The following is a 26,488-nucleotide window of genomic DNA, read 5'->3' as shown; positions in this document are numbered from 1 at the left end:
AATCTATATAGAGAATTGAAAAGAGGGTATTACTAAAAACTATCATTGTTTAAAATAGCCATTTTTTTCTGTTATATTAGTAGTTAAATCTTACTTCACCAATGATTTAAAAAAAAAAAAAGAACCACATGCTTATATTAAAATTTTAGGTCGTTATCGTGTAGGTGTGAAATGGGATGCAAACCAGACTACTTTTGCTGAACATAATGTACTTTTGGTTTATGAAAATGGATGTAAGTTCTAAACATTTTTAGCATTAACTAATATGTTATAGGCAAAGAAGGCATTACTTTAAGCATTTTTCTTGGTATTAAGTAATCAAATGTTAGACTTACAGTTAACTTTGCTTATAATTATCTAACATTTTTTTGAGAATGTTATAAGACCTAAAATTTATATAAATTAAAAGTTACAAGCTTCAGAGATGTTTATGTTTCTGTGTAGATTGGTTTTGGCTCATTACCAGTTTTTAATTTGCACTCATAACCTCATTGGTTGTAACATTGTATTTTTGTTTTTGCAACATTGAGTTTTTATTTTTGTAACAATATGTGTTTGTTTTTGTAATGTTGTGTTTTTGTTTTGTAACATTGTTTTTCAGAAGATTGTAATTCAAAAGTTTCATAGAAGTGACATTGTTAGAGAATATTTCCTTTTTAATGTTTAATTTTTGTTTTTATTACCTTCATGCAAGTGGGATATGAAAAGATGAGTCCAGAAGAATCCTTTTACAGAAGTATGGATTCTAGAACCACCAGTGTTCAAGTTACTTTTACTGGTGGTTCTGTCCCAGATGTACAATTATTTTGTATAGTAACTGGACCAGGTAAGAACACTTTTTATATGTGAAACATTAAAGAAAATTAACTGTTTATTTTAGTTTGAAGTGCATATAAAAAGTTGTATGTAAAATGTTTATTCAATCTTTACATATAGCTTGAATTCAGTGACAACTTTACAGTTGCAAAACCAAAAAAAAAAACGAATTTTTCTGATTGCAGAAAGATATTGTTAAGATAATATATTTATGAATGATGCATATAACAGGTCATATGGCTGTTTCATTCTAGGAAATTAAATATTAATGAGGATAGTGACATTTCTTGTGTTCATGTTTTTCTCTTGGTAAGAGTATAGAATAATAGCTGACTTGTGTTCTTTGTGTAGTAAAATGTTAACCTACATAATATTCCAAACTTTTCTTATGAGTAAGAAAATTCATTCTATAGATGTTTACTTATTGATTGTTTTTTAAACTTAGTTTTTGATTTAACTTTTGACATATAAGAAGACATCTTATGGTAAAAACTATATAAAAAAATTCTAAAGATTTAAAAAGATATATTGGTGTTTTTACAGAGGGAGAAAGTGTTGCTTTTACTGTTCATACATTTCAGGATAATGCTCTGAATGAATCGACCTGTGCATCAATTAAGTTGCACCACAACCCTTTAAAGCTTTCATAAAAGGTGATTAAACCTAGATAATAAAGTTGCTGATGTGAGAATTATTAAAGAATTGTTTAGTTTTCTAGCAACCAATGACAAAAACATACATTTTGTTACAAAGTAATTAATACAGTTAAGAAGTAAAACAGAGTTTATGAGAAGAAAAATCTGTATTTTTTTTTAATTCAGTCAAAGTTTACAACTCTAACCTGTTTTTAATGTTTTGATATGTTTTATAATATGTCTTATGTATAAAAATTACTGACAGCTGAATAGAATTGAATAGTGTTTATAAAAAATGCTAGTGTTCAAACTCACCATTCTTCTTATATAACATATAATTCTTTATATTTGTTTTATATTAGCATAAAAAGAAATTGTGGTTTTATTTTCATTGTGAAGTACTAAACTTTTGTTCACTAAAACTTAGGCCTGGCATGGCCACGTGGTTAGGGCGCTTGACTAGCAATCTGACAGTTGCGGGTTCGAATCCCCATCCCACCAAACACGCTCACCCTTTCAGCCATGGGTGCATTATAATGTGATGGTTTATTAGGGACAGCCCTCATGTAGATTTGCATAAAATTCAAAAACAAACAAACACTAGAACTTTAATGCATTCAGAATTATATAACAACTGCTTCTCTTAAGATGTCTTTCACTTTTAAGCATTTTTCCTACAGGTTACTTCTAGATTAAAGCATGACAAATACATAAATGAAGAAGACTAGAGACTATACCTGCAATTATCATTATCATGTAATAGACTCTGATGTCATTTATTTTTCTAGGCAAAACAAAAATTATAAAGTTCTATAAAAATTTGAAAAAGAAACCTTAATTTAGCCTGAAAGGTAATGAGTTTTAATATTTGATTTTTATTAATCTTAATAATAATTTAAAAGGAAAAGCAATTTTATTTTGGTATGATAAATTATAAAGTAATAAATTTATGATATAATTATATTACATAATATAATTTGAACTTCTGAATATGCTACGTTGTTCTGTGTTTCTCATATTCTTTATTAATTTCAGGTGAACCACATGGTATTATTGGCACTGAAAGTGGTCCATTTTTGTTGGATGGATCTGAATCGGAAGGAGGAGATCATCCATTATTGTATCAATGGAGCTGTCATGATGAGGTAAACAAGGTTGAAAAGCTGACTAAAGTATTGCTTTGTTTGTTGTTAAATTTGTCTGCAGGCTTTTTTTGTCTTCAAGTATATAGAATGTATGATATTGTGGTAATATAGTGATTTACTTTTTGTCATAAATGAAAACTGTTATTAACTTATTTCACAGAGTTTTGTTACATATTTGCTTCAGTAGCACAAAACATATGCATTTTCTTCACTTTTGCTGAAATATGTATTTGGTGACAGCCTACCAACAAGTTGTACAACCTTGCAAAAAGGTCAAAATGGTTTAAAAATATTAAATCTCACTTCTGCAAAATTTACTACTCAAGTTATTTGAAGATTTATCCAAGATAAAATAAACATAAAAAAGGTCAATGTAGGTATTGATTTTTAGTTTTTTTATATTCTCTATAATTAAAATAAAGCTTTTGCTTTCATTATGCATATAGACTGGTGAACCATGTTATAACATCCAGGATACTTCTCAGACCCATCTCTTGATAACCAGGCAAAAACAAAGCAAAGCTATAATAGAACTTATAGGGAATCAGTTGGAAGTTGGGAAACATCTTAAGTTCTCCCTTCAGGTATTCAGTGCTAGAGACCAAAAAATAAAAGTAACACTGCGACTTTGTTACTGATGGTTGAAAATGAAGATATGCCTCAGGTAAGTTTCTCATTGAAATTTTCTCTAAACATTCATATAAAAGTTTGATCTGGGTGTAATTTAGCATTGCCATAGCATAAGTTAGTCTCTTAAATTATTGGCCCTATGGTGGCTTAGTGGTAAATCTAAATGCTTCCAACACTAAAAATTTGGTTTTGATACTTGCAGTCAGCACAGCACAGATAGCTAATTGTGTATCTTTCAGCTTAACAACAAACAAACTTATTTTATTTTCCGTGTTGCAGAACTTTATTTTATTTCAGAGAAATTTGATGGAATTCTATCAGAATTTAGATGGGCTTGAATTTCAGCCAAAAATTAGGAATTCCAAGTTTTGTAAGTATAATTATTCCATTATAATAAAATAGCTTAAGAAACGAATTATATTTTTCATGAAGAGAAGCTTTAAATTTTCCCTGTGACTGACATTATTTTCTAGATTTATTGCGTAGGCTACATTTTAATGGAGAGTAGTCATGTTATAAAAATGATCCATAAACATTTCCACACTTTTATACATTTAATCCAAGCCTATCACAAATATAAATTTCTTTATTGATGAATCAGGTGTTTTCTTTGATAATTTGAAACTAAAGAATTTAGGAGAAAAAAAAAGAAGAGAAAGGTGCATAGTGTGAGTAAACTCATTATTTATTGAGCAGGTAATAATTATACATTCTCAGAAGAAAGTATTTCTATTTATATAGTAGAACATCATATTATTGTTTTGTTCAAATGAGTTTTTACAGGGATTGTATTGTTTTATAAAATAAATTTTTCTTAATTGTTTTTATAGATATGTCTGTAAAGTTTGACTAATAGTTTTCACTCTTGTAATGTTCATGACTATTGTAAATATTGAGGTATCTGGAATGTATTAAAAGCTGTGCAGTCTTAACCAAGAACGTTATAGATGTTGTACAAAAAGAAAATTATAGCATATAATTATGTCTTAAAGTGCTATTAGCTTGCTTTACAAGTTAAGAGAGTCTTAGTGAATTAGGATTTGAGTCAGTGTCAGTCAATTAAAATCAACTATTAACTATAGTTTTATTTATCAGATCTTCCAAAATTTTTTAAAATGAGGATGATTCTCATGAGCTTTTGTAAATTTTTAAGTTATGCAGAAAAAGTGAGATGGGAACTAAGCTTAGCTATAGTTTATATATTTTTGTGGTGAATACCTATTTTAATACCTAGAAATTGTGAAACTTGTTGAAGTTATTTTGTTGTATCATAAGAAGAGTTGCATATCTTTAATATACCACATTTTTATTCCTTAGTTATTTTGTTTATTCTTTTAATTACAAAAGAATTGAAGACCAAAGAGTATAAGAATATCCTAAGACATGTAATTAAGTTTAAACAAAACATGAGTGGCATATTTTAATTTCTAATTTATTTTTCTTCCAGGTTTGGCTTCAATCTGTATCTGTCCTTGGAGTGCCTATCCAAGAAAGAAACCCAGTCAATGGTGCCTATTTTGTCCCTGCAAGAGTGTCTGTTCTTGTGAAAGCAAGGATAAGCATTGTAAAAGGAACAATTGAAGTTTTTAGTTGGAATATATCAGGTTCTGCATGATGCATAATACTGGTATAAATTAGTTTAATGTTTGACAAAGCCAAACAATAATTAGTCTTCTCAATGCTACTTAATATTACAGCAATGACTTAAAGTAAAAATAACTAAAATACGAATAAAAACAGAATATCCTAAATTTTCAATTATTACTTGACACACAAATGGCTATATCTTACTTTCATACATATAAATATGAGGATTAATATTTCCAGTACCTTCATGAATGTGTCACTTAACAACAAATTAAGAAAGAGGTTATTACAGACAGACATGATAGGTTAAAGGATCTTCTGACGTTGGCATTCAAATCTCCATAATGGTTACACACCTGTATTATTAGCACAGAAATACCTAATATATATAGATCAATACATATTACTAGATAAAGGAAACTGTTATAAACTCACCATTATTTGTTGTATTGCAGTCTGAATGCCTATTAGAAACACAAACTGAATATTACCAGTGGAGAAAAGTTTAAATTTTGTATATTTGTAATAATCTCAATTTTGCACCTGTCATGAGCAGTATTTCAACCCAGGACCACTGGGCAACAAGTGAGTGCTTTATCAACTGAGTTTAAAGGGTAATTCACTGGCACTTGTCAGTAAGGCACTTTTTAACAACCTAGACTACCACATTTTTCCCCTATGATAATATGGTTCATTAGTTAGGCATCAGTTTTTATTTGTGGTAATTTTATTTTTACATTTCCTAATTTTAGGATTGAAGCTAGGAATTCTCACATACTAGGCAAGTACTCCACTAATGCAACTAAAGGATTAACTCATTAGATACTGTTAACTTTTCAACTATGTAAACTACCATGTATTCAGTGTTTGGAATGATATTGAAATCCTGTCCTTTTCTGATGATTTTATCCTTGACTTGAACTGACAATATCTAGAGTATCTTTCCATTGTTGATACATAGGTATGTTTAAGGGTATTATGACGTTATTTATTGAGATTTGTGTATTTGATGATAGTTCAATCACATGCATTTATTAAGATTTTTGGGTATGATTTGCATATCATAGGTATGTTAGAATGCACTAATAATACTTTTTAAACTTTAATATTAAAGAAACAGTCTCAGAATTTTTAGTTTTAGCTTCTAATACATCATAATTAATAAGAAGTAAGTTTAATTTTCTATTTTTTTACTTGGCAGGTTATCCATATCCTTGTGTCTACAATGACTTAAAAGGAAGTAGTGAGGGTGAAACCTTCTTATCCCTATCTGAAGGTTCATTGATAAATCTATTATAATTTTTTTCTCATGTCATGTTTTCAGTGAAATATATTTTTTCTATAAGTTGTAGCTTAATTTTTTTGTCAGAATGATTTTGGGCTTAACACTTGAAACTATATTAAAAACACTAATTTACTGTGGTATTTTTCTCTCTCTTGCAAATCTTGCATGGACATTTTTCTTACTGTTTTTACTGAACTTATTAAAAATGTTTATATTATTCACCTGTGCGTTTGAACTAACACTTATTCCCTCCTTTTTTATTATACTTGCTCCTTTTCCTTTTAATTTTAACAATGGTAAATTTATATAAAAGAAGTTTTAATTTTAGTATTGACTTTAATAGTAAATCATAAAAGTTATTAGATTGTACTTTCATTTTTTGCTTTTTCATATACCTTATAGCAATAAGAACACTTACAAGTGGATGCAGAATATTAACATTATCTATAGTGTATCACAATGTTGTTTTAACACAAAATCATAATTTTTGATTTTCATTATTTATGTGACATACATATCAGTTTGAAATTTATACATACAGATAGAAAACTTGTATAATTTTGATCTGATGAAAGCATTTTACATGTACAAACACAGCCAAGTTAGAATAAATGGATCAACCATACAAAGATGTCTCTTTTTCTTTTTTAATATCACAAGATTTATAAAAGAGCAATACATGTAAAAATGTAATGTAAAAATGGGCAAGTTAATCAAGAAAAATTTATAGGGTATTTGAACCCCTTTTTCATTGCAACTCGAACAAGAAGCAACATGAAATAGTTAAATATAAGTTCAGATGAAATTTGTATTGTGGTAATATTGTTTACTATATATTTTGCCTCTTCAACAAAGAGAAGAAAATCAATAATATTACCACTTATTTCTCTTATCTAAAACTGATATGAAGTTGATGTTTTTAATTTAATGTAATATAGTGTTTAGACCTGTTCAGAAACATAAGGATAGTGGCATTCCAGCATCTGGAACAACTGCAGCAATACTTCAGACTTGGCCAAGAGTTCGGTCTTGGCATACAGTCACAGCAGTGTTATTCCAGTCTTCTAAATTGGCTAGAATCAATAATACTGTGTGTGTTATTTGGATATGTAAAGCTATTATTAAGAGAAGTATTTATACCTGACACTAACCAGTAGTAAACAATAGCAAAAAACTTTTATTCTGGAGTTTTGGTGACTCTACCTTAGATCTTCTTCAGGGAAAATAACAGAATACTTCATTACAGATGATTTGTTATAGATTCTAACCATGACCCAGAAAACAAATGCTGTAGTTTTCATGCCCTTCACTTGAATTTTTCTTATTCTATCATTTTTATTTAAGTTGTGCTTTCTTGCAGGCATTATGTGTTAGAGTGATAATTCCTGGTCTATTTGAAAAAAGTTTGATGCAGTCAGACAAACAAACTCACACAGACGTAACTTTATGTAATAAACTATGTGTACAGTAAACAATAAAGTATAGTTATGGTACTTATGATAGTGTACAGAGTATGAAACAGTTATGAGCATTCAGTGTATGACAGGGTTTTATGAGTTGAAACAAAGAAAGTCACAAAAATGAAGAATAAAACCCATAGAAAAGAAAAAAGTAGCTAAAAGATATTTATAGCAGTCTACCAAATGGGCCAAAGCTACATTATTGCAAAGTAAAATAAATGTAAAGTTGTAATGAGGGCAAACTTAGATGAATATGTAGAAACATCTGAATGTGTGTTCACAAAGTGATAAGCATATGGTTTTGGAGGAACTGAGCATATGTATTTTAGACCTAAATAAGTTAAGAAAGTCCATAGAAATTGTATTTAGTGTAATATTCATTATTTATAGGAAATTACTTATGGGTTAAGTGTTGTTTGTGTGAAATACTTTAAAAATAAAAGCTGAAATTGAAGCCAGTCATCATGTGATGACAATGACATTGTGCCTTCGTGTAGTTTTCTTGTTGCATTAGAAAGTTTGACTAAGCAAAAAACAGGTAGGTGATTCTGAATGCAAAAAGCCAATATACAATCCATGCTCCTTAGACAATAACCTTTCTAATGATATGAGATTTGTAGTGTTTGATTGAAAAATTTGCGAGAAAAGACAAACAGACAAACGTAAGCATATTATTTATACAGATATTCCTTAATGAATGTGAATTGTATGGTCACCAAAAGTTTGGAATAAAAGGATTTTCTGCTTGTGTATTCTAATATAATTTTTAACATTAACCTTATATAAGTAAAGCTTGACAATAAATTCTACATGTAATTTAGAAGATCCTGTATATTTTGTCTACAGATTATACATGCCTGGTTTTTTGTACAATGTGTTTAAGCAACTGAACAATTATGCATAATATAAATAGAAATAATTGTTTTTTGTTTTTTTTCAGAAGCATTAATAGAGTATGGCATGTACTTTATTCATCTGATGATATGGAGTAACAAAGATGTTTGTAGTTCAACCAATTTGACACTTTATGCTTTTCCATTGGTTGCACTGTGCCAAGTTTATGTAGAAGCATATGTTGCATATGATTGGGTAGGTCGAATGGAGTTTTTTGTTTTGAAAGGTTTATATTAAATTATATTGTTTTAGCATGAGTTTAAATAACTTACTTTCATTGTCATTTTTCATATGTTACTCTTATAACTCCTATGTTGTTACACCAAAGGACATGGTAGATTGGATACATTTTTCAAAGCTTGTAGCATCTTCAAGTCTTAATGAAAAAAGTTGAATTCATGTATACTGGTGTTTATTAATTTGATATTTTGTAGGGACTTTACATAATCTGAACCCTTTTTGTGATACTGTAAATTGTAGTAGAAGCTGTTCTATATATATGTCTAAATATGTGGATTATTTATTTTCATTGTTAATGGACCTTTTAATATTAGAAAAATATTCTCTATAAGAGAAAATTATCTTACAAATGTATTTTTTGAATAATGATTCTAATAAAAATAAAGTTAATATATAAAATTTGTTAACAATGCAAAAAAAAGATGGGTAATTCAAGATTTCTGCTCTTTAGAATGCCTCACAGTTTATTAAGTTATGAGCATTGTCACTTTTTTTTACAGGCTGAAGATTTTGTGCTTGCCTGTTCAATTCCTTCTGACAGAACTCCACTAACTTATCAGTTGTATATCAATTTAACTGAGAAATTGGCTCCTGTAACTTTGCCACAGTTCAGTTATGTCTTTCGATTTATTGGTCTACCTCCCATTAATGGAAGAAGTTCTAGTTTTACTGCTAAGGTAATCAGGTCTATCTCCCATTAAAGGAAGAACTTTTAGTTTTACTGGTAAGATAATCACTTCTGTTGTCTGTCTATAATATATTTCAAAAGTTATTACACTTTTTTTTTATAATTGAAAATAAAATTTATAGGCTTTTATCTAGTCTAGTAAAGACGTATTTTCATCAAGAATATTAGTTGGTTTTAATGAAATGCATGTATAGTTATCTCATTTCTAATGTGGAAGTTGGCTATAATATGGTAATTATATTTTACTGGAATTTATCTATAAACACTTTCATACTTAATAAAGACAGAGAGTAATCTTAAACATGTAAAAAAAAATAGTGGAGTTTGTAAAGTTTTATTAAAAGGTGAATAAAACTACTTTATAGAAAAATAATAAACACTTTTAAAAGTTTAATTGGTACAGTTTTAAGTTTAATATATTACTAGCAAAGACCTGCAAAACTTTTGCAGTCAAATTAATATCTTTATTGCAACAGTACCTCTTTAAATACAGGATTTCTAGAGTAATACAAGAGATATATAACTGCAGACACCAACATATACAAGTCAGTTTGTTTTATGCCTAACATTAGTTAAGCCATTATTAATTAAGGCCTATACTTAGCAAAGAGATAAATTAACATTGTAACTTGTGTATGGTTTTTGTTTTAGTTTAGTTAAGGCAAAACTTTGCTGTACTTAATACTATCAATAAATGAATTTATAATGTTTTTCTATGACCTAATTTCAGATTTTTTTAAAAGCTTTGATAAGCTTTTAATATATTGATGTACAAAATGTCTACTAAAATATATTTATATCGACCTTTTGTTTACATACGTTTAAATAAAGTGCACACTTATGCACATTTAGACAGAAAGGTGCACACACATTTTCAGGACAGCCAAATTGAGCATTATTATAATAGATGTTTTATACAACAAATACATTTTGAATGTTGTTGTATACTCTGCTTTTAAGCATTTTCTGTAGTTTTTTATTTTTCTATGAGGTGTGTGACAAGTTTGGAGTGTGCCAGTGGTTCCCTTCTAATCCAGTTCAGGTTACCTTGCCAACAAATGTTACACAGAGTGCAAAGACTCTTAATGATCTAACAGAAAGAGCCCCAAAAACAGGTTTCTTTAACATTTTGTTTGTTTTTACTGAGATTTTGTAGAATATGTGCATAATAAATTTCATCATTGTTTGTGTCTGTGTGTATGATGATTTATGTTTCCAATTAACTATCAAGGTATAAAAATGTTATCTATTTTGTCATAGTCTTCAATTAATTATGTTTAATTTTGCTTATACTTAAATTTATATTGATGTTTTATGTTATATATAATTGACATTTTTATTCAATATTATATTTTAATGCCCACCAGAACTACAAGTAGTGCAAACATTGGGCTTTGGTGCTACTGTCATTCAGGCCACTAAATAATGTTTTCAGTGTTCTTAAATAATCCTTTTTTGTTTTTCTTGTTTCATTCTATTTGTGCATTTTACAGCTTACCTTCAACATTATATTTTATACTGATGTATTCAGTTATTAAGAATTGTTTCTTGCAGTATTAATTATCGAAAAAATATAATTATCCTAAAATATTCAATTTTAAAATGAATATGGAGATTATTTAACTTTAGTATTTTTTTTTGGTATACATGTGGTTAAATGATTCTCCTACCTTAAAAGTAATTGAGTGCTTGAGAGATGATTGAACTTTATAGAAATGTGGTGTGAATTTTAAACTACAGAGTTACTTCTACACTAAAAGAAACAAGAAGTTGTAGTGCTAACATATGTGTTAATGATTAGTTAGAACATAAATAATGATTTACTTTATATCAAAAGTGCTTTCAGATTTAGAAGCTTTATTTTTATTTTATTTCTAAATATAATGAAAGATACAAATAATTAATTTATGGTTTAGTGATTTCAAAAGTAGCATTTCAGTTCATTTGTGTTGAAGAGACAATAAACTTCTCATACTGTTTTTTTTAATAAATTAATATTTATTTTATCAATAAGCTTTTAAAGATCATGTCCATGTAGTTAAAAAATAGAAAATAAAAATATTGTGTATTCTTTAATTTGACACATGTACCTTGCTTCATAGAATTGTTCTATAAAAAAACATTTAACACATCTTCTTTAATAATACATTTAATTGTCATTTGAACATTGAAATAATTATTCTGTAGATTAAATTGATATATATATATATATGTGTGTGTAGAATTATCTAATTTCATCATAATTCCTCTCTTTGACAGCACTACCCACTTTAACTTTCTTCTCCAGAACCACAAGAAAATTTCAATGAACAAATTTATGCAGTGTTTTCAGTTAACAAGTCCTTAAAGTACCACTAGGATGAGGTCTCATTTTGTTTTGTTTTCACAGCAACACACGTTTTTATTTAGTTTCCCAAAACATTGTTAATTTCTGTAAATGAACTTATTGTTTTTATTTATTATTAGTAAGAGATGTGCTTAATATCTTTTGAGAACATGTGCTTATGTTAATAAATTCTTATTGCTAGGAGAACTGCACACATTATGAAGTTACTTAAAATAACATAAAAATGCAAATACTTCTTACATGTAGCTATTAAAGAAGTATTATATAATGCATTTAAGATATAAAATAAAGGTATATAGGACATAAAAATTTATTTTCTTCAAATATATTAGTAATGCAGATAACTTAGAAACCTGAAAGTAAATATCAAGAAGTTATACTTCTTCAGAAGTCTTCTTTATTTGTGGTCAAATTATGTATTGTTTACAGACCTAAGTGTTTTATATTAAATGATTTTACATAATATTGATAAAAGGGAAAAATTAATACCTTTAATATAGCTTTCTTTGTTCTGTTTTGTGACACAATATACAACACAACTTAAATGAAAGTTGAGATGTGTATATTATAGTACAGTACTTATAACCAACAGTTTTATGTGACAAACAACTTTTAAATTCTCATTAAGACGATGCATATGTACTTTATCACGTTGCATTAAATGCTTTTATATGAATTTGAATTTTATGTTGTTATTTTATTTTTGTAGGAAATTTGTTACAAGCCTTGAACTTGGTGTCTCTCGCTGCATCTGCCTCAAGCTCCAGTTTATCCACAGAGGAATCTCAGTTAATGATCAGTTATGTCACTGATATTATTGCTAATCAGCCACTGACATTAGGAGATGCTGCTGTTATGATTGACAGCATCAACCCCTTGTTGTCAAGTAATGACCAAATGACAAGATTAAAAACTATTGCTTGTATTGAGAGAATTATCTTGAAAGCGAGAGCTTTTGAGGTGAGCTTTGCATTTTTAATACAAGTAGATTTATGAAAATTTTATAACCTAAACCAGTTTTTGAAAAGACAGGTAATTCAGTGATGTAAAATAAATAAAAAAATCATAGCTTCTGCTATGGCTATGACTGTTTATGTTTTTCATTTTTTAAGATATAAACAATATTTAACATATACTATATCTTATCATATATTATTCTGGTTATTGGAACTAACAAGTACAGACCTTTAAAGTTTTTATTGTCTTATCAATTGCAAATTCCTCAAAGAATGTGTTTTTTTTCCACAATTTTTATGTTTGATAAGTTTCATCTCTACCATTAATGTGAATTACAAGTTACTTAAATAACAAGAACTGCAGAACAACAACTAGACATTAACTAGAGTAAGATCATTTCTAATATATATATCTAACAGGATCTTATGTGTAAGTAAATTGTATGAACAAAATAGTAAGAAAAGAGTCATTGTTCTCGAGTTTCTTCCAGACGAAATTATAGCCAGAAAATATTCAAGTGTACTTTTGATTAATATCGGTAGAGAAACCACAGTTCGTTATAGTCATGGATGATTAATATCCATAGAGAAACCACAGTTCGTTATAGTCATGGGTGACTAATATCCATAGAGAAACCACAGTTTGTTATAGTCTTGGGTGATCAATATCCATAGAGAAACCACAGTTTGTTATAGTCATGGATGATTAATATCCGTAGAGAAACCACAGTTTGTTATAATCATGGATGATTAATATCCGTAGAGAAACCACAGTTTGTTATAGTCATGGATGATTAATATCCGTAGAGAAACTACAGTTTGTTATAGTCATGGATGATTAATATCCGTAGAGAAACTACAGTTTGTTATAGTCTTGGGTGATCAATATCCATAGAGAAACCACAGTTTGTTATAGTCATGGACGATTAATATCCGTAGAGAAACTACAGTTTGTTATAGTCATGGATGATTAATATCCATAGAGAAACAACAGTTTGTTATAGTCATGGATGATTAATATCCATAGAGAAACAAACCACAGTTCATTATAGTCATGGATGTTGGTGATTCTAATATTTTCTTAGATTTACATTGTTATTATTTATTCAAGAATGTATACTCAGTGCTACTGCAGATGTGTGTTTTTCATGATGAAGTGTACATGTGTAAGCACCTTAGTGACATCTTCAGCATTTACATGTGCTGAGTAATTGAAGATGATGAATTCATGTGAAGTAGAAGAATTCTAAAATTGTATACATATTAAGATTGTTCATAATTTCATTAAACAATGCCAGATTATAGCACAGGACAATCTTTTTATCTGAGTTCAGGGTTTTTGGGGTTCCCAGGTGGGCATTAGAAAAGATTCTTAAAAAACGAAACATAGAAAAAATGTCGAAAGAGTTTATTGAATTGCATAATTTATTCAATTAAATGATATGAGAAATTTAAGTTATATGCAAAATTGGGTTGATATGAGAAATATTTTCTAAGAGACATTTTAACATTGATCATAAAACATTGAAAAATTAGTCTAAATGTAAAGTACAGAAATTATATTCATGGGGTGTGTCAGCTTTTTTCAGATAAAACTGACAAAGTATAGTATAACCAAATTCTCCAAAACATGATACTTTTGTTATACAGAAGTTTCCTTAAGGAAAGGCATCTTGTTTTATATGTTCAGAATACTTTGATAATGTGAGCCAAACATGTACATGTTTTTTATTCATTATGATAACTTATTTTTCAGTCATTCATTAGTTTTTCAAATCTACTGAAAGAAACTTTAATGGAAAAGTGTCTGTAAACATAAGGCATACAGTATTAATACAAAGTTTTTAGAAAGGGGAATGTGTAGTTTGACACCTATAGTTTTATCTTTTACTTCCCTGAAAATGGTGATCATATGATTACAAAATTTGCAAAGCATTATGCATTTAGTCATGTTTCAATAACCTTTTGCCAAACTGTTAATGCTATCTAGGGATGTGTCAGGAAAAGTAACTGAAATCTTAAGTTGGTCTCTTTAAGTTACGTATGGACTTTGTTTTTATTAATGTCTTCCCTACTAGGTATTACTTGTAAAGTAGACAGTATTAACCATTTGAGTGCGTAATTAAATTTCAGTTGAGTTCTTAAAAAGTGTCAATTATCCACTAAAGAATGAAATGTAGAATTTGACCTTTTTTTAGTACTTTTTCAATATCAAAATCTACTAGTTGCAATTTTGCTCGATGATATATGAAGGCAGGAACTTCAAGGATGTGTGAGTATCCTGATGCTTTATGTTTTTATGAAACTGTGGGGTAAATCCACTTGTTGCACCAAACGGCTATAAATGTCAAGTCAGATAAATCTGATTATAGATCCAAAGGGTTAAGTAGGGACCCTTAAATCTTGCTGAAAATAATAAGAAATCTCTTTAGTCAATCTTACCAGTAACTGAAGTAATGCAACACAATTAGTGCTACTTAATTGCGGGTAGCAAATATTGATTGATTCAGGTGTCATCATGACCATGTATGGTGAATAAAACTGTGTTTTTGTCTCCAGATAAACCCATCAGTGGCAGTTATACAAGATGCCTTTATTAAGATTGCTAGAGCTATGGTGGTATTTCAAGATGATTTAAAGAATCTTCAAAGATCTGCTAGGGCTCTTCAGCGATTGACTGGAGTGGCTGCTTCTGTACTTTCCATTGGACAGAAACTTGAACTGAATTCACAGGCTATAAACTTTCCCATGGCAGTTTTACAACATACTTTACTAAATAAAGAAAGTAATATCATCATAGTCAAAGGGAAAAAAGGAAATGAAAGTGTGGAAGCCATGACAGATGTAAATACTGTCCTTGAAAATAGGTGATGGTATTGTTTTTGTTTTACTATGAAATATCATTAAATATTGTCAATTTTAACAAAGTGTTAAACTACTAAAACTATTTCTCCCTATTCTAAAGATATATGAAAAAAACATAAACTTTCTATTTCACAAGCAGCATCTGTTTATTGCTTGAGAACCTGGAAGAGTATTGTATACTAGGTGAAAAGAACATTTTATATCTCATGTATGTCAACACTTCCATGATACATATCAAAATAAAAAAAAACAAAACTTGAAATCTCTGTTTTACAAAATGAAAATTATATTACTAGGCACGAAACTGAAGAAGCCATCATACTTAAATTATTGAAACCATCAATAAATAAAATGGCAGGGTTAATTAGTACTTATTTTAATTCTCTTTAATCACCTACTTGGTGCATTTATTGTGTATTTTATTTTTTATCCCTGATGGTGCCATGTTAACATTGTAAATATTGTGATATATTTCATTTTAAAGAATATCGCATTTTAATTGTTTTAATTTGTTAGAATGTGAGCAGGTATCGAAAATATTTTGTGATAGGTATATTTTTCTTTACATTCACACATATTTTCAAGATATGCTTATCATTGTTTCTATTTTTTTAAACATCTAGGTTCAAACAGTGGACTTGTGCATCAAAAACATGTGAAGGAATAGTACTAGCTGTTTTATTATATCCTGTACTTAACCCTTTCCTGGAAGATCCATACTGCAGACGGCTAACTCCCGTCATCACTGTTGAACTAAGAACTCCAGGAACAGGTACTGGATAATGTTTAACCTTTATACTCTGTGGACATGTGATAAAAATATCTTTCTACTAATTAGTTTATACAAAACACTATGTCCAGTTTTTTCTGTAGATAATATTGGTATTTCTGAACAAAAATGTTGCATAGCCAGGTTACTGGAGTGTCAAATACAAACTTTTCCAGAGACAGTTTACCTCTTTAGCTTAGAGTTTACTTTATATGGCAATTTGATCTTGTCTATTTAATTTTGTGTTATTTTATTAATGTCATGTCTACTTCAGATATATGCATTAATTTCTACATTTGATATTTTTTATTTTATTTTTTAAGCACCTGAAATGTATTCATTATTTTTAAGCAGGGTTTTGGCTAATAATTTAAGTTTAATCCTGCTTCATGAGCCATTTTACAATAAGTTTTTAAAATGACTCATGAAGTAGGGTTAAATCTAAATTCTTAGCCAAAACCCTACTTTACCCATTTCCCATGGATCAGATTTAAGCTTTATAGTTTCATATATTTATTAGATTATCGCATAACCACATTTTATTTAATAATATGGCCAGTGGTGTAATCATTTTATTTGGTTAAGTAAGATTCTATTACAATATTTATATGTATATCACTTTATTTTGTCTCCTCTGACAGGTAAACTCATACAATTAAACAGTGTTTCAAATTCTGTCTGTATAAAACTAAGTCAGACTGTCAGTGAATCAGGAGAAGGCTTAGTGCCTAAGTGTCACTTTTGGGACCATAATGAAAAAGCCTGGAAAATGATTGGTGTTGAAACATTAGGTGTTACAAGAGGAACGGTGTCCTGCTGTTCAAACCATCTTACTGCCTTCACTGTCTTAGAGGTTCCTTCGGGTAAGTAACTAAAGTAGTACATAACTCAATAACTGTGTAATTGAAAGTTACTCAGGGTTTTTAATTTTAAGAAAGAGAGGAGGATATTTTACAAGGAATTTTAGAAGATGGGCATTTTATAACTGTTTCTGAACTCTTTTGTTACATTATTACAATTTTAGATATATATATTGGAGCACTTATCTCTTTTTTTTTCATGACTTGCATCTGTATGTATTAACTTTAAAGTGAATTATACACAGAATTGAATTTGAATTGCACACTCATTAGTATGTATGGACTTTTTTTTTCATTACACTAATTATGTGAAAATGAGTTGTTTATAATTCATTAGAAATTCTTTTTTCACTTATTTTGTTTCATCTGTCACAAATTTTTCAGTAATTGTAAAGAAAACATTTATAAACTGAGTATAATTTTTTTTTAGGGCTTAGTACTTCAGCTGTAGCAGGTATTGTTGTAGCTTCCATAATAATAGTTTTGATTCTTGGAGCTATGGTTACTTTATTTGTATATAATAAACATACAAATAATAGAAATGAATAATTTCATCAGTGAAATAAGAAAAATACTTAGTTATAACTTTACAATTTATTTAAGACTTTAATAAAAAATTAATCTGTCTCCAAAAATTCCAGATTTTGCAGGATTACGTATCTACTTTTTCATTGGCAAATATTCAGACCTGTTGTGCTCTTAACACATTTTAATGAAGGCTAACTAATATTATTAGTCAGTAAATCATGCTGTTTTGCTCATGTATTTTGATTTGTTAATATTTGTGGATCTTTTTGTAATTTTATTGTTTTGTTTTCACTAGAAGAATGAATTTTTGATCCTGAAGTTTAGAAACAATATCCTAAAAAAACGTGATTAAAAATATTTTACCTAGAGTTTCATTGACATTATGTTTCTATAATGATTAAACATTTAGTACTTGTTTACGTACAACCTAGATACCATAAAATGATTCTTTTTATCAGAAGTTACTGGATTACTGTTATCCATAAACTGTTTAGAAAGGTTTTGAAGGTGGACTTATATCACATTGTTTAATAAAAACTTCTGAAAGAATGCTTAGAATAATTCATTTCTTATATTATATGTAGTATAGTGTAATACATATATTCAATACATCAAACCTGTTGTATTTAAAAACTAGAAGTAATTTTTAGAAACAAGTTCAGGAATTTCTTAGAGATGTTTTTTCTGAAGTTTTTTTAATCTTTTCCACGTTTATGATTATATAAATCTAGTTTATTGATTATATGAAAATGTTTTATGAAGAATTTTCTGGCAATTAAAAGAGAACTTATACTAAGCTGAGGTAATTTTGTTAATCTTAAATACATTTTAAATATTTATAAAATGAAATATCTGTCTTAATGTGAGATAATTCAATATTTACCACATCACTTCTTAAGTTATAAATCTTACACTATCCTCTCTTATGAAAAAAAAAAAAAGGTTTCATAATCCTGTGTATAATTTTTTTCTGAGATTAATAAATATTTAAACATCAAGTATGCTGTCATATGTTTCAGTTTTATTGCTGTTTGTGGAGATTTGTGGCTATAATTTAGCTTGAATACTAGTAGAGAAAGAGGGTTGTGAACTTGTGATATGTTTTTATTTTATGATCATTATCAAAATGTAATGACTTTCAAGAAATATGTAGAACGTACATTAAAACTCAAAAGTGTAGTTATATCATACAATAAACGTTTTAAGGAACAAATATTCTTTATCATGTTACTTCAGTTACTACAAGTAAAAGAAAAGATTAGGAAGAAAAAATATTTTATTAGATTTTCCATCATTACTATCTCCTCACTTATCAATTCCAAATAAAAGAAGGAATGCAGGCTTCCATTGGTTCCTTGTATTGAAACATACATATATATTAACCTAAACATTCTATACAAAAATACTTGGTACATCCACATAAAATATTCAAAACATTTCAGACAATTTATTTATTATATTCTTATGTATAACTACACATTGTGTTTCTATATGAATAAATATAAATATTTTGACTAATCACTGGTATGTTTCTAATTCCTAAGGTAAAGCAGTTGTAATTTTTGCAGTGTTCTCTTGTGAAATAATGAATGTTTTAATAACACTTGTTATGCTTTCTGCACCAGACAATGAAGTCATAATTTGTACTTGGCTTACAATCTGACATGTTGACCAGGCTGTAATATACTTTTCAGTAATCTAATAACAATGTACATGTATCATATAAATCTAAACATTGATGTAATTTACAGTGTAGCAGTTGGCCCTTTCACTTTTTCCATGAAGGATTGTCCCCTTCAAATTTAAATAACAATAATTGAGTCCTAGATGTATTTTGCAAAGTATATTGCACCCATTCCCCCCAATTTTGAAATCATAGTTATGTTCTTAAGTTTAAACGACTTTAGTAATACTTATTATCTTGCATTAAAATTTCTAAAAACATTTTATGCTATAAACTAATATTTCTATTTACTGATACCATACGTACACAGTTATTACAGAAAAATAATCTAATTAAATATTCACACAACTTTATGATATTAATAAATTCACCTAATTGCAGGAACAAGTGGATAATTTTAAGTCTACGAAAACTTTACAAATGTAACATTTATATCTTTACTTGTGAAATTTTACACTAACTCTATCATGTAAAAAGAGAGAATCATTTTCATGTTATGACAGAAGTTAGGTAACCTAAAGTATCATTTTTTATTTTCCACGTTCAAAAAATATATTTATAATAATAACACTGTAAGATGGTTTCCAGTTTTCCCAATATTCAGCTAAAATGAATAGATAATTATATATTAATTAGTCTGAAATGTATTTTCATTATATTTCCCATCTACATCTTTTTTTTGTAACTTATTTTTGTGTGGTAATGAAACTTATTTTTCTGGAAGGAAGAAATCACAATTTATAATAATTAGACTGACAGTATGATAAAATTAATTTAATGTGCATAGTGTAGGAAAATATTGTTCTTATTGGGCATTATGGGAAATGCTCGAAGATGCTCTCTTGTAGTTATGTGCATCCTTCTGAAGTCATTAACCAGTAAAGAATGAGGAATTTTGAAAGCCTTAGATTGCTCGACCAATTCAATTTGTGGTTTTTAAGTTTCTAGAAACCAAGAGTATGCGAATAAAGATATGAAGTGATGATATGCCAATATTTCAGAATTAACTCCGTTTAATTAAGTAAACTATTATTTATAACTTGTGCATGAAAACACAAAAATTGATTATTTATCAGTTTCATTTACAGTGCAGTTTCAATTAATTGTTGTAATATTTTGATTTATTATTTTCTTGAAATAACATTTTTTTACATTATATCACACACATCATTATAATTACCGAATTCCCAGAAATTATTTCTACCCACTGCACCCTGAGCCTTAACTGACCACAACTCTGTTTAGGAAGGCAAAATATATGGAAAAACAGAAGAGAAATCATCTTTGAATGTAGTTTTTCATTGATCTAAAATATGTTTCATCGTTCATTAAATCGTCTCCATCTCTTACATTTGTGTCTGTTTATGTGTGCTTTCTGTGATTTAATCACTTTGTGTGTTTGTTAAATTTCACGCAAAGCTTCTGGTGGGCTATTCTGCGTAAGCTGTTCCTAATTTATTAGTGATAAACTAGAGGGAAGGCAGCTAGTCAACACCTCCCGCCGCCAACTTTTGGGCTACTATTTACCAGCGAATAGTTGATTAATCATCACATTATAACACCCCCTCACGGCTGAAAAGGGGCGAGCATGTTCAGTTATGAGATTCGAACCCGCAGACTGCGAGTTGAGTGTCGTGACCGTTAGGCCAGATCAGTAAGACCGATTAATTTCAACAGAAAATGGCAGTCGACCTTAGCATTCAGTACCGCGTACGCTCGTCACAAATATGCACAGACAAAAGAAATCTGAAGTTCGACTTGTGCGATTCAGAGTTTAAGTTATTTGTAAGCACTTATTACAAAACGTAGTCCTAACAGTAATAACTGAAACAGTTTTAAAATAATATGATAAACTGAAATCAAAATGAGTCTATAAGACAATTGATTTAAAGTAACGTTTTGATAACTTTACTGTGTTTTGATTTTTCTTGGATGCGATTGTTACGCTCTTAAAGAAAGGCCACTTAATCATTCTGAAGCTTAAGCAAAAAGTCTGAACACAAAACATTCAATCAAAACCATAGTGTGCAGGTCCTGTTTACAAATGGCATATTCATTTCAAACACTAATTTTGTAATTGCTTATGATTTCATACCTGACCCTTCGCACAAAATGTTTTATTTTACCGCTAATAAAAAAGTTGACACGTATTAAAAAAGGATATACATTAGTGTTGTTGTTGTTTATTATTAAGTACAAAGCTACAAAGAGGGCTATCTGTGCTCGGCCCACCACGGGTATCGAAACCCGGTTACTAGCGGTATAAGTCCGTAGACATACCGCTGTGCCACTGGGGGGCATACATTAGTGTAATATAAACCTAGTTTCAAGGAGAGAGAACCAATTTCACTTTCTAAGATTAGTTCTGGGAAATTTTTTAGCATTTTCTCTGTTTCAAACGAAAGACAAGTTAGTAAATCGTCCACATTCCAAACACTTTGAATATTTAAGAAAGAGGTCGTAGAAATGTAATAATTTAAAGCTGTGAATCACGGTGTTGCTATACTTCGTTATTTTGGCAATCTTTCAACGACTGCGCTTCCTCATAATGATTATTTTAGTGTAAAACTACGCAGTAGGCTATCTGTGCACTGTTCTCCGCGGGAATCGATCCAAGGATTTTAGCAATGGACACCCGTAAACTTACCGTTGACCCAGCGGGGGACATCCCCTCATAATGACATATAAAGTGCCGGGGAAACATACCTCCCCCCAGTAGTTGATCATTATGAGTGTGGACTAACTATATTTTAATCAGAATGCAATAATACGGTTTATTTTTAAATAATATTTTCAAGATAAAAGACATTTTTGGTGATACTTCAGAATTTTCACAATGAGTGATATTTGGCACGTAAGGCGTCTTTTCTTCATTTTACATTTCTTCTATTTGAATTTGAACAGTAGTATTATCTAGAACATCGCCGGAGCCATCGTTCCAGGTCTCTTTATTTTCTTATTTTGTTCTTTACGATTCTCTGTTTATTCTTTAGTGAAACCAGTGGTTAAAGTGGAAATCTGGAGCTGGTGGAGAAGGGTTAGTGCCTACCCACTGTGTCGTTTCTCTTGTCTGGAGCTGGTGGAGAAGGGTTAGTGCCTACCCACTGTGTCGTTTCTCTTGTCTGGAGCTGGTGGAGAAGGGTTAGTGCCTACCCACTGTGTCGTTTCTCTTGTCTGGAGCTGTTGGAAAAGGGTTAGTGCCTACCCACTGTGTCGTTTCTTTTGTCTGGAGCTGGTGGAGAAGGGTTAGTGCCTACCCACTGTGTCGTTTCTCTTGGAAAACTTTAAAAAAAATCAGCTATCCAGTGTAACATCTTATTAAGTGTGTACTAATTTTTTGGGGACAAACCACACCTATCTCTTTCAGATCCACCTGGTTATAGATAGTTAGCCTCAACTTCAATATTGCACGGAGAAGACCAGTTTTTGAGTAAGATTTTATGCTCCTCTTTGCAGCTCCTCCCCAAACGTTGAATTAAACTGTAATATTGTTTCAGTTTTCCTTGCCCTCCTTTATTTCATACAGTTAGAGAGGTTCTCGTTAACGATTTTCTTAGCTGGGGAGATACCACCTGGACTCACTCTCATTTTAACCACTGAGCAAAATACCTTCGATTTTAGTGTACAAAACATCAGTGATAATAATAATTTTAAATTAAAGAAAATTATTATTCATTTTGCAACAAAACGTAAGATTAATTATATTTTATAATAACCGTCAATAGGTCATAAGTGACAAATGTTCTTGTTAGAACATGCCTTATAAAAGATAGATTCATATTAACGTTTCAGAACGTATTAGCTAATGCTTACTTGTACAGCAGTCTAGGTGGCACCGCCAAACGCAGAACAAATTTGCACTGAAACATGGACTGTATGACACTGCACAAGGTTAAGCACGTAGAAAAACACAAGTGTACATCTCAAATAGTTTCTAGACTAAGAATTATTAGTTATTTCACTGGGTAGCCCCCTAGTGGCTCAGTGGTAAGTCAAAAGGCTTAGGACGCTAAAAGTCGGGTTTCGATACGCGCGGTGGGCACAGCACAGGTAGCCCATTGTGTAGCTTTGTACTTAAACAAACAATCAAAATTCGCTGAGTAGAGAACGTTGCTGGCCCAAAGAAACTTACTTCAGATGTTCTGTTAAGGCGTTACTTAATAATTTAAATGAATTCGAAGCTTATTATAGGATATTAAGCCATTTACTAATAAATAGAATTAATTTGAAACTTACTGTAGAACATCAAACCATTTATTAATAACCAAAAATAGATCAAAGCCTCTCCCAAACGGCCATGTTTATAGCTGTGATGAAATTTTCTTCATCACTTTTTTATTTTTTAATGATGCACGAATGGTCATCTTGTAATGAAACGGCCCGGCATGGCCATGGGGTTAAGGGCGTTCGACTCGCAATCAGAGAGTCGCGGGTTCGAATCCTCGTCTCACCAAACATACCCACCCTTTCAGCCGGGGGGGGGGGGGCGTTATAACGTAACAGTCAATCCCACTATTCGTTTTATAAAAGAGTAGCCCAAGAATTGGCGGTGGATGGTGATGACTAGCTGCCTTCCCTCTAGTCTTTCACTGCTAAATTAGGGACGGCTAGCGCAGATAACCCTCGTGTAGCTTTGCGCGAAATTCAAAACAAACCAAACCAAATCGTTCAAAATATCAGATATTCTAAGGCTAGCGCAATCGGCCTTGATCTCGCTCATCCTATTATAAAGATGATCCATTATGTGTATGTCTGTGTTACCATCCATCACCCAAAGTTGACTGGTTCGAATACTATATCTTTTAATATGGTAACTGGAAACTGTCAGATGAAGTACATGTGCTACTATGTTTTATGATATTTGCCTGAGAAGGGTGACAAAAATAGACCCTGAAATAGGGCATATTTAAATTTTGTTACACACTTTTGGCCCGCATGACCCAGAGTTGGCTAGCTCGATTACCATAATTTTCTGTGTGGTAACTGGAAACTGTCTGATAGTGTACATGGAATATGTTATTTTAGATTTATTCCTAAGAAAGGGAATAGAAAACCCCCTGAATTAGAGCACATTGCTGCTGTTTTATAGTCTTTTGACTTTGAACTTTAAGACATAAATACATAATTAATTCACTGAGTCAATTATTATTATCCACAAAGCAGGGTATGCAATTAGCGTCTAAAGAGATCATTATGGATTTAATAACAAAAGAACAAAGGAAAGGGAACATTATCTAACATTGTTCTTTGCACAGTTTTTGCTTCCTTAACGGGTACCCTCATCTAGTAAGTATTAAAACTTCACGAAAAACCACAGCAAACGAACATGAAGTTTGTTCGTGAAGATCCTGAATCTTTAAGGTAATTCATATCAATTGTTGTCTCAAAATGCACCAAACTGCCTCGTTTCTTTCAAACGTTTCGGAGGGATCATACTCCTGGACTCCCCTAGATGCCTTCGGCACTTTCTGACCCTTGGCGTCTATGAAATACGTGTATTTATTATGGTAATGTGTAAGGCTACTAATCGTTTTAAGAAGAAAAATTGTAAAATTAATCAAGATTTATTCATGTTCATATATTAGTATTATACTGCATACCTAAATCAATTTTCTCGCAAACTATCACAATTTGTATTTCTATTCTTTGTTTCCCTCTCTCTAGCCCTCCAATGGCACAGCGGTATGTCTGTGGACTTACACTGCTAGAAGCCAGGTTTCGATACTCGTGGTGGGCAGAGCACAGATAGCCCATTGTGTAGCTTTGGGTTTAACTACAAACAAACATCTCTTTCTCCTTTTTTTTCAACAATACAAGATTGGTGATTTGAAAACAATCTGCGTTATTGGATCGATGAACACTGGCTAGACCAGATAATGGTAGCAATAGCTTCATTTAAGTTTAATATACATTCTGATCATAAGTAATATAGTTTCAATATTTATTAGCTATGCTCACTACTAGGTATATATGTTTAATTCCGATCTATATAGGTAACTTGCTCGGATCAGAAGTTAATATTAATTAATGATATTTCAAACTTTAAGTCACTTCTTTTTCATCCCTAAAACGCTTCCTTTAGACATCTTTTTACAAACGCTAGAAATCGGGTTTCGATACCCGTTGTGGGCAGAGCACAGATAGCCCATTGTGTAGCTTTGTGCTTAACTTCAAACAAACGGACATATCTAATAAAAAAACCAAACAATAATTTAATCTGTTTTAAAATGTTTCTTTTCCTTAATTTTTTTTAGTGTTCAACTTGTGTTTATTGTTAATTTAATGCTTACGTTAGCTTTACGTCACTCAGTTTTGATTGGCAATAGTTTATAAAGATTAAGAATATTGTTTTGTGACTTAAAGTTAAATAATATAATAAAATCGTAATTTGATGACATTTGTATCATTAAAATACACATTACCTTTGGTATTCTGAGAAATAGAAACTACTTAAAGATAATACTATTTCATAAAAAATTAACAAAAACTTGAACTAGGTCTTATATATTATAGAGGCCAACTCGTCAGAAAACCCTAAACAAATATTAGTGCGTAGACTGTACGAATTCTTTAGCATTATATTGCTGTAAGCTATATTTGTAAGGTTTTAATTTAGTTATTTGCTAGAGGGAGCTGTTAACACGATGATAACACTAGATTCAGAAAGTGTATAAAAGTAGTATTATACTACTTAGAATGTTCGTGAATATTAATGATTGAGATACTTTGCGAAATATCTAGAACCATGGATATATTATAAACATAAAAATTAGTCTTCAGTTCGTTCAGTGGTTGAGAAGTTAGTGAAATATTTGGAACAGTGTTAGTTATTGTGTATATTCAGTTATCCGATCGATTACCTGTGAAATTGCACAAGTAAATTTATTTGTACATTAGTCGTATTAATGATCAGTGTTCATTAACGAGTAAATTTGTGTTGAAAGTGAAAACGTTATTTGTGAACTTAGGCTTACAACTGTGTACAAGTGATAGAATCCTGTAGCAAACGTTAAAGAAGAAAGAAACGAATTTATCATCGTTACGTGGATTGGACTTTTAATTCTTTTCACTAAATAATTTAAAATACATGGCCAGGTGG

General features: G+C 30.1%; 2 protein-coding genes across 5 annotated transcripts in view; both read left to right on the top strand.

Annotated features, from left to right (window-relative positions):
• Window positions 1–1,365: 1,365 nt before the first annotated feature.
• On the top strand, window positions 1,366–22,535 carry LOC111088680. Of its 4 annotated transcripts, none has more exons than XM_022399440.1 (14): window positions 1,366–1,469; window positions 2,487–2,596; window positions 3,043–3,260; window positions 3,524–3,596; window positions 4,674–4,830; window positions 6,015–6,089; window positions 8,499–8,647; window positions 9,193–9,369; window positions 10,372–10,495; window positions 12,437–12,687; window positions 15,243–15,550; window positions 16,172–16,320; window positions 16,959–17,180; window positions 22,383–22,535. In XM_022399440.1, exons 4-14 carry the CDS (start codon window positions 3,555–3,557, stop codon window positions 22,481–22,483), a joined length of 1,755 nt encoding a protein of 584 aa, XP_022255148.1. In that variant the 5' UTR covers window positions 1,366–1,469; window positions 2,487–2,596; window positions 3,043–3,260; window positions 3,524–3,554; the 3' UTR covers window positions 22,484–22,535. The 4 variants fall into 4 exon arrangements, with proteins under 4 accessions (XP_022255148.1, XP_022255146.1, XP_022255147.1 ...); XM_022399438.1 differs by lacking the exon at window positions 22,383–22,535 and adding an exon at window positions 17,608–18,405; XM_022399439.1 differs by lacking the exon at window positions 22,383–22,535 and adding an exon at window positions 17,608–18,405 and having other exon boundaries at window positions 3,506–3,596.
• A 2,626-nt stretch (window positions 22,536–25,161) lies between these two features.
• The window catches only part of LOC106470794 (serpin B6-like), a 22,160-nt gene continuing 20,833 nt past the window's right edge, over window positions 25,162–26,488 (top strand). The window contains exon 1 of the mRNA XM_022399430.1: window positions 25,162–25,268. Coding sequence (XP_022255138.1) covers window positions 25,266–25,268 — 3 coding nt within the window. The 5' untranslated portion in view covers window positions 25,162–25,265. The remainder of the gene's footprint in view (window positions 25,269–26,488) is intronic.

Source organism: Limulus polyphemus, unplaced genomic scaffold (assembly GCF_000517525.1).
Source record: "Limulus polyphemus unplaced genomic scaffold, Limulus_polyphemus-2.1.2 Scaffold4219, whole genome shotgun sequence".
NCBI lineage: Eukaryota > Metazoa > Arthropoda > Merostomata > Xiphosura > Limulidae > Limulus > Limulus polyphemus.
Note: the sequence above shows the minus strand (reverse complement) of the source record. Positions and strands in the feature narration are given on the sequence as shown.

Coding starts and splice junctions, on each gene's coding strand:
- LOC111088680 (XM_022399438.1), top strand. CDS start 3,555: ATGGGCTTGAATTTCAGCCAAAAATTAGGAATTCCAAGTTTT. Junction 4,831..6,014: donor TTTTAGTTGGAATATATCAG/GTTCTGCATGAT, acceptor TTTACTTGGCAG/GTTATCCATATCCTTGTGTC. Junction 9,370..10,371: donor GTTCTAGTTTTACTGCTAAG/GTAATCAGGTCT, acceptor TTTTTCTATGAG/GTGTGTGACAAGTTTGGAGT.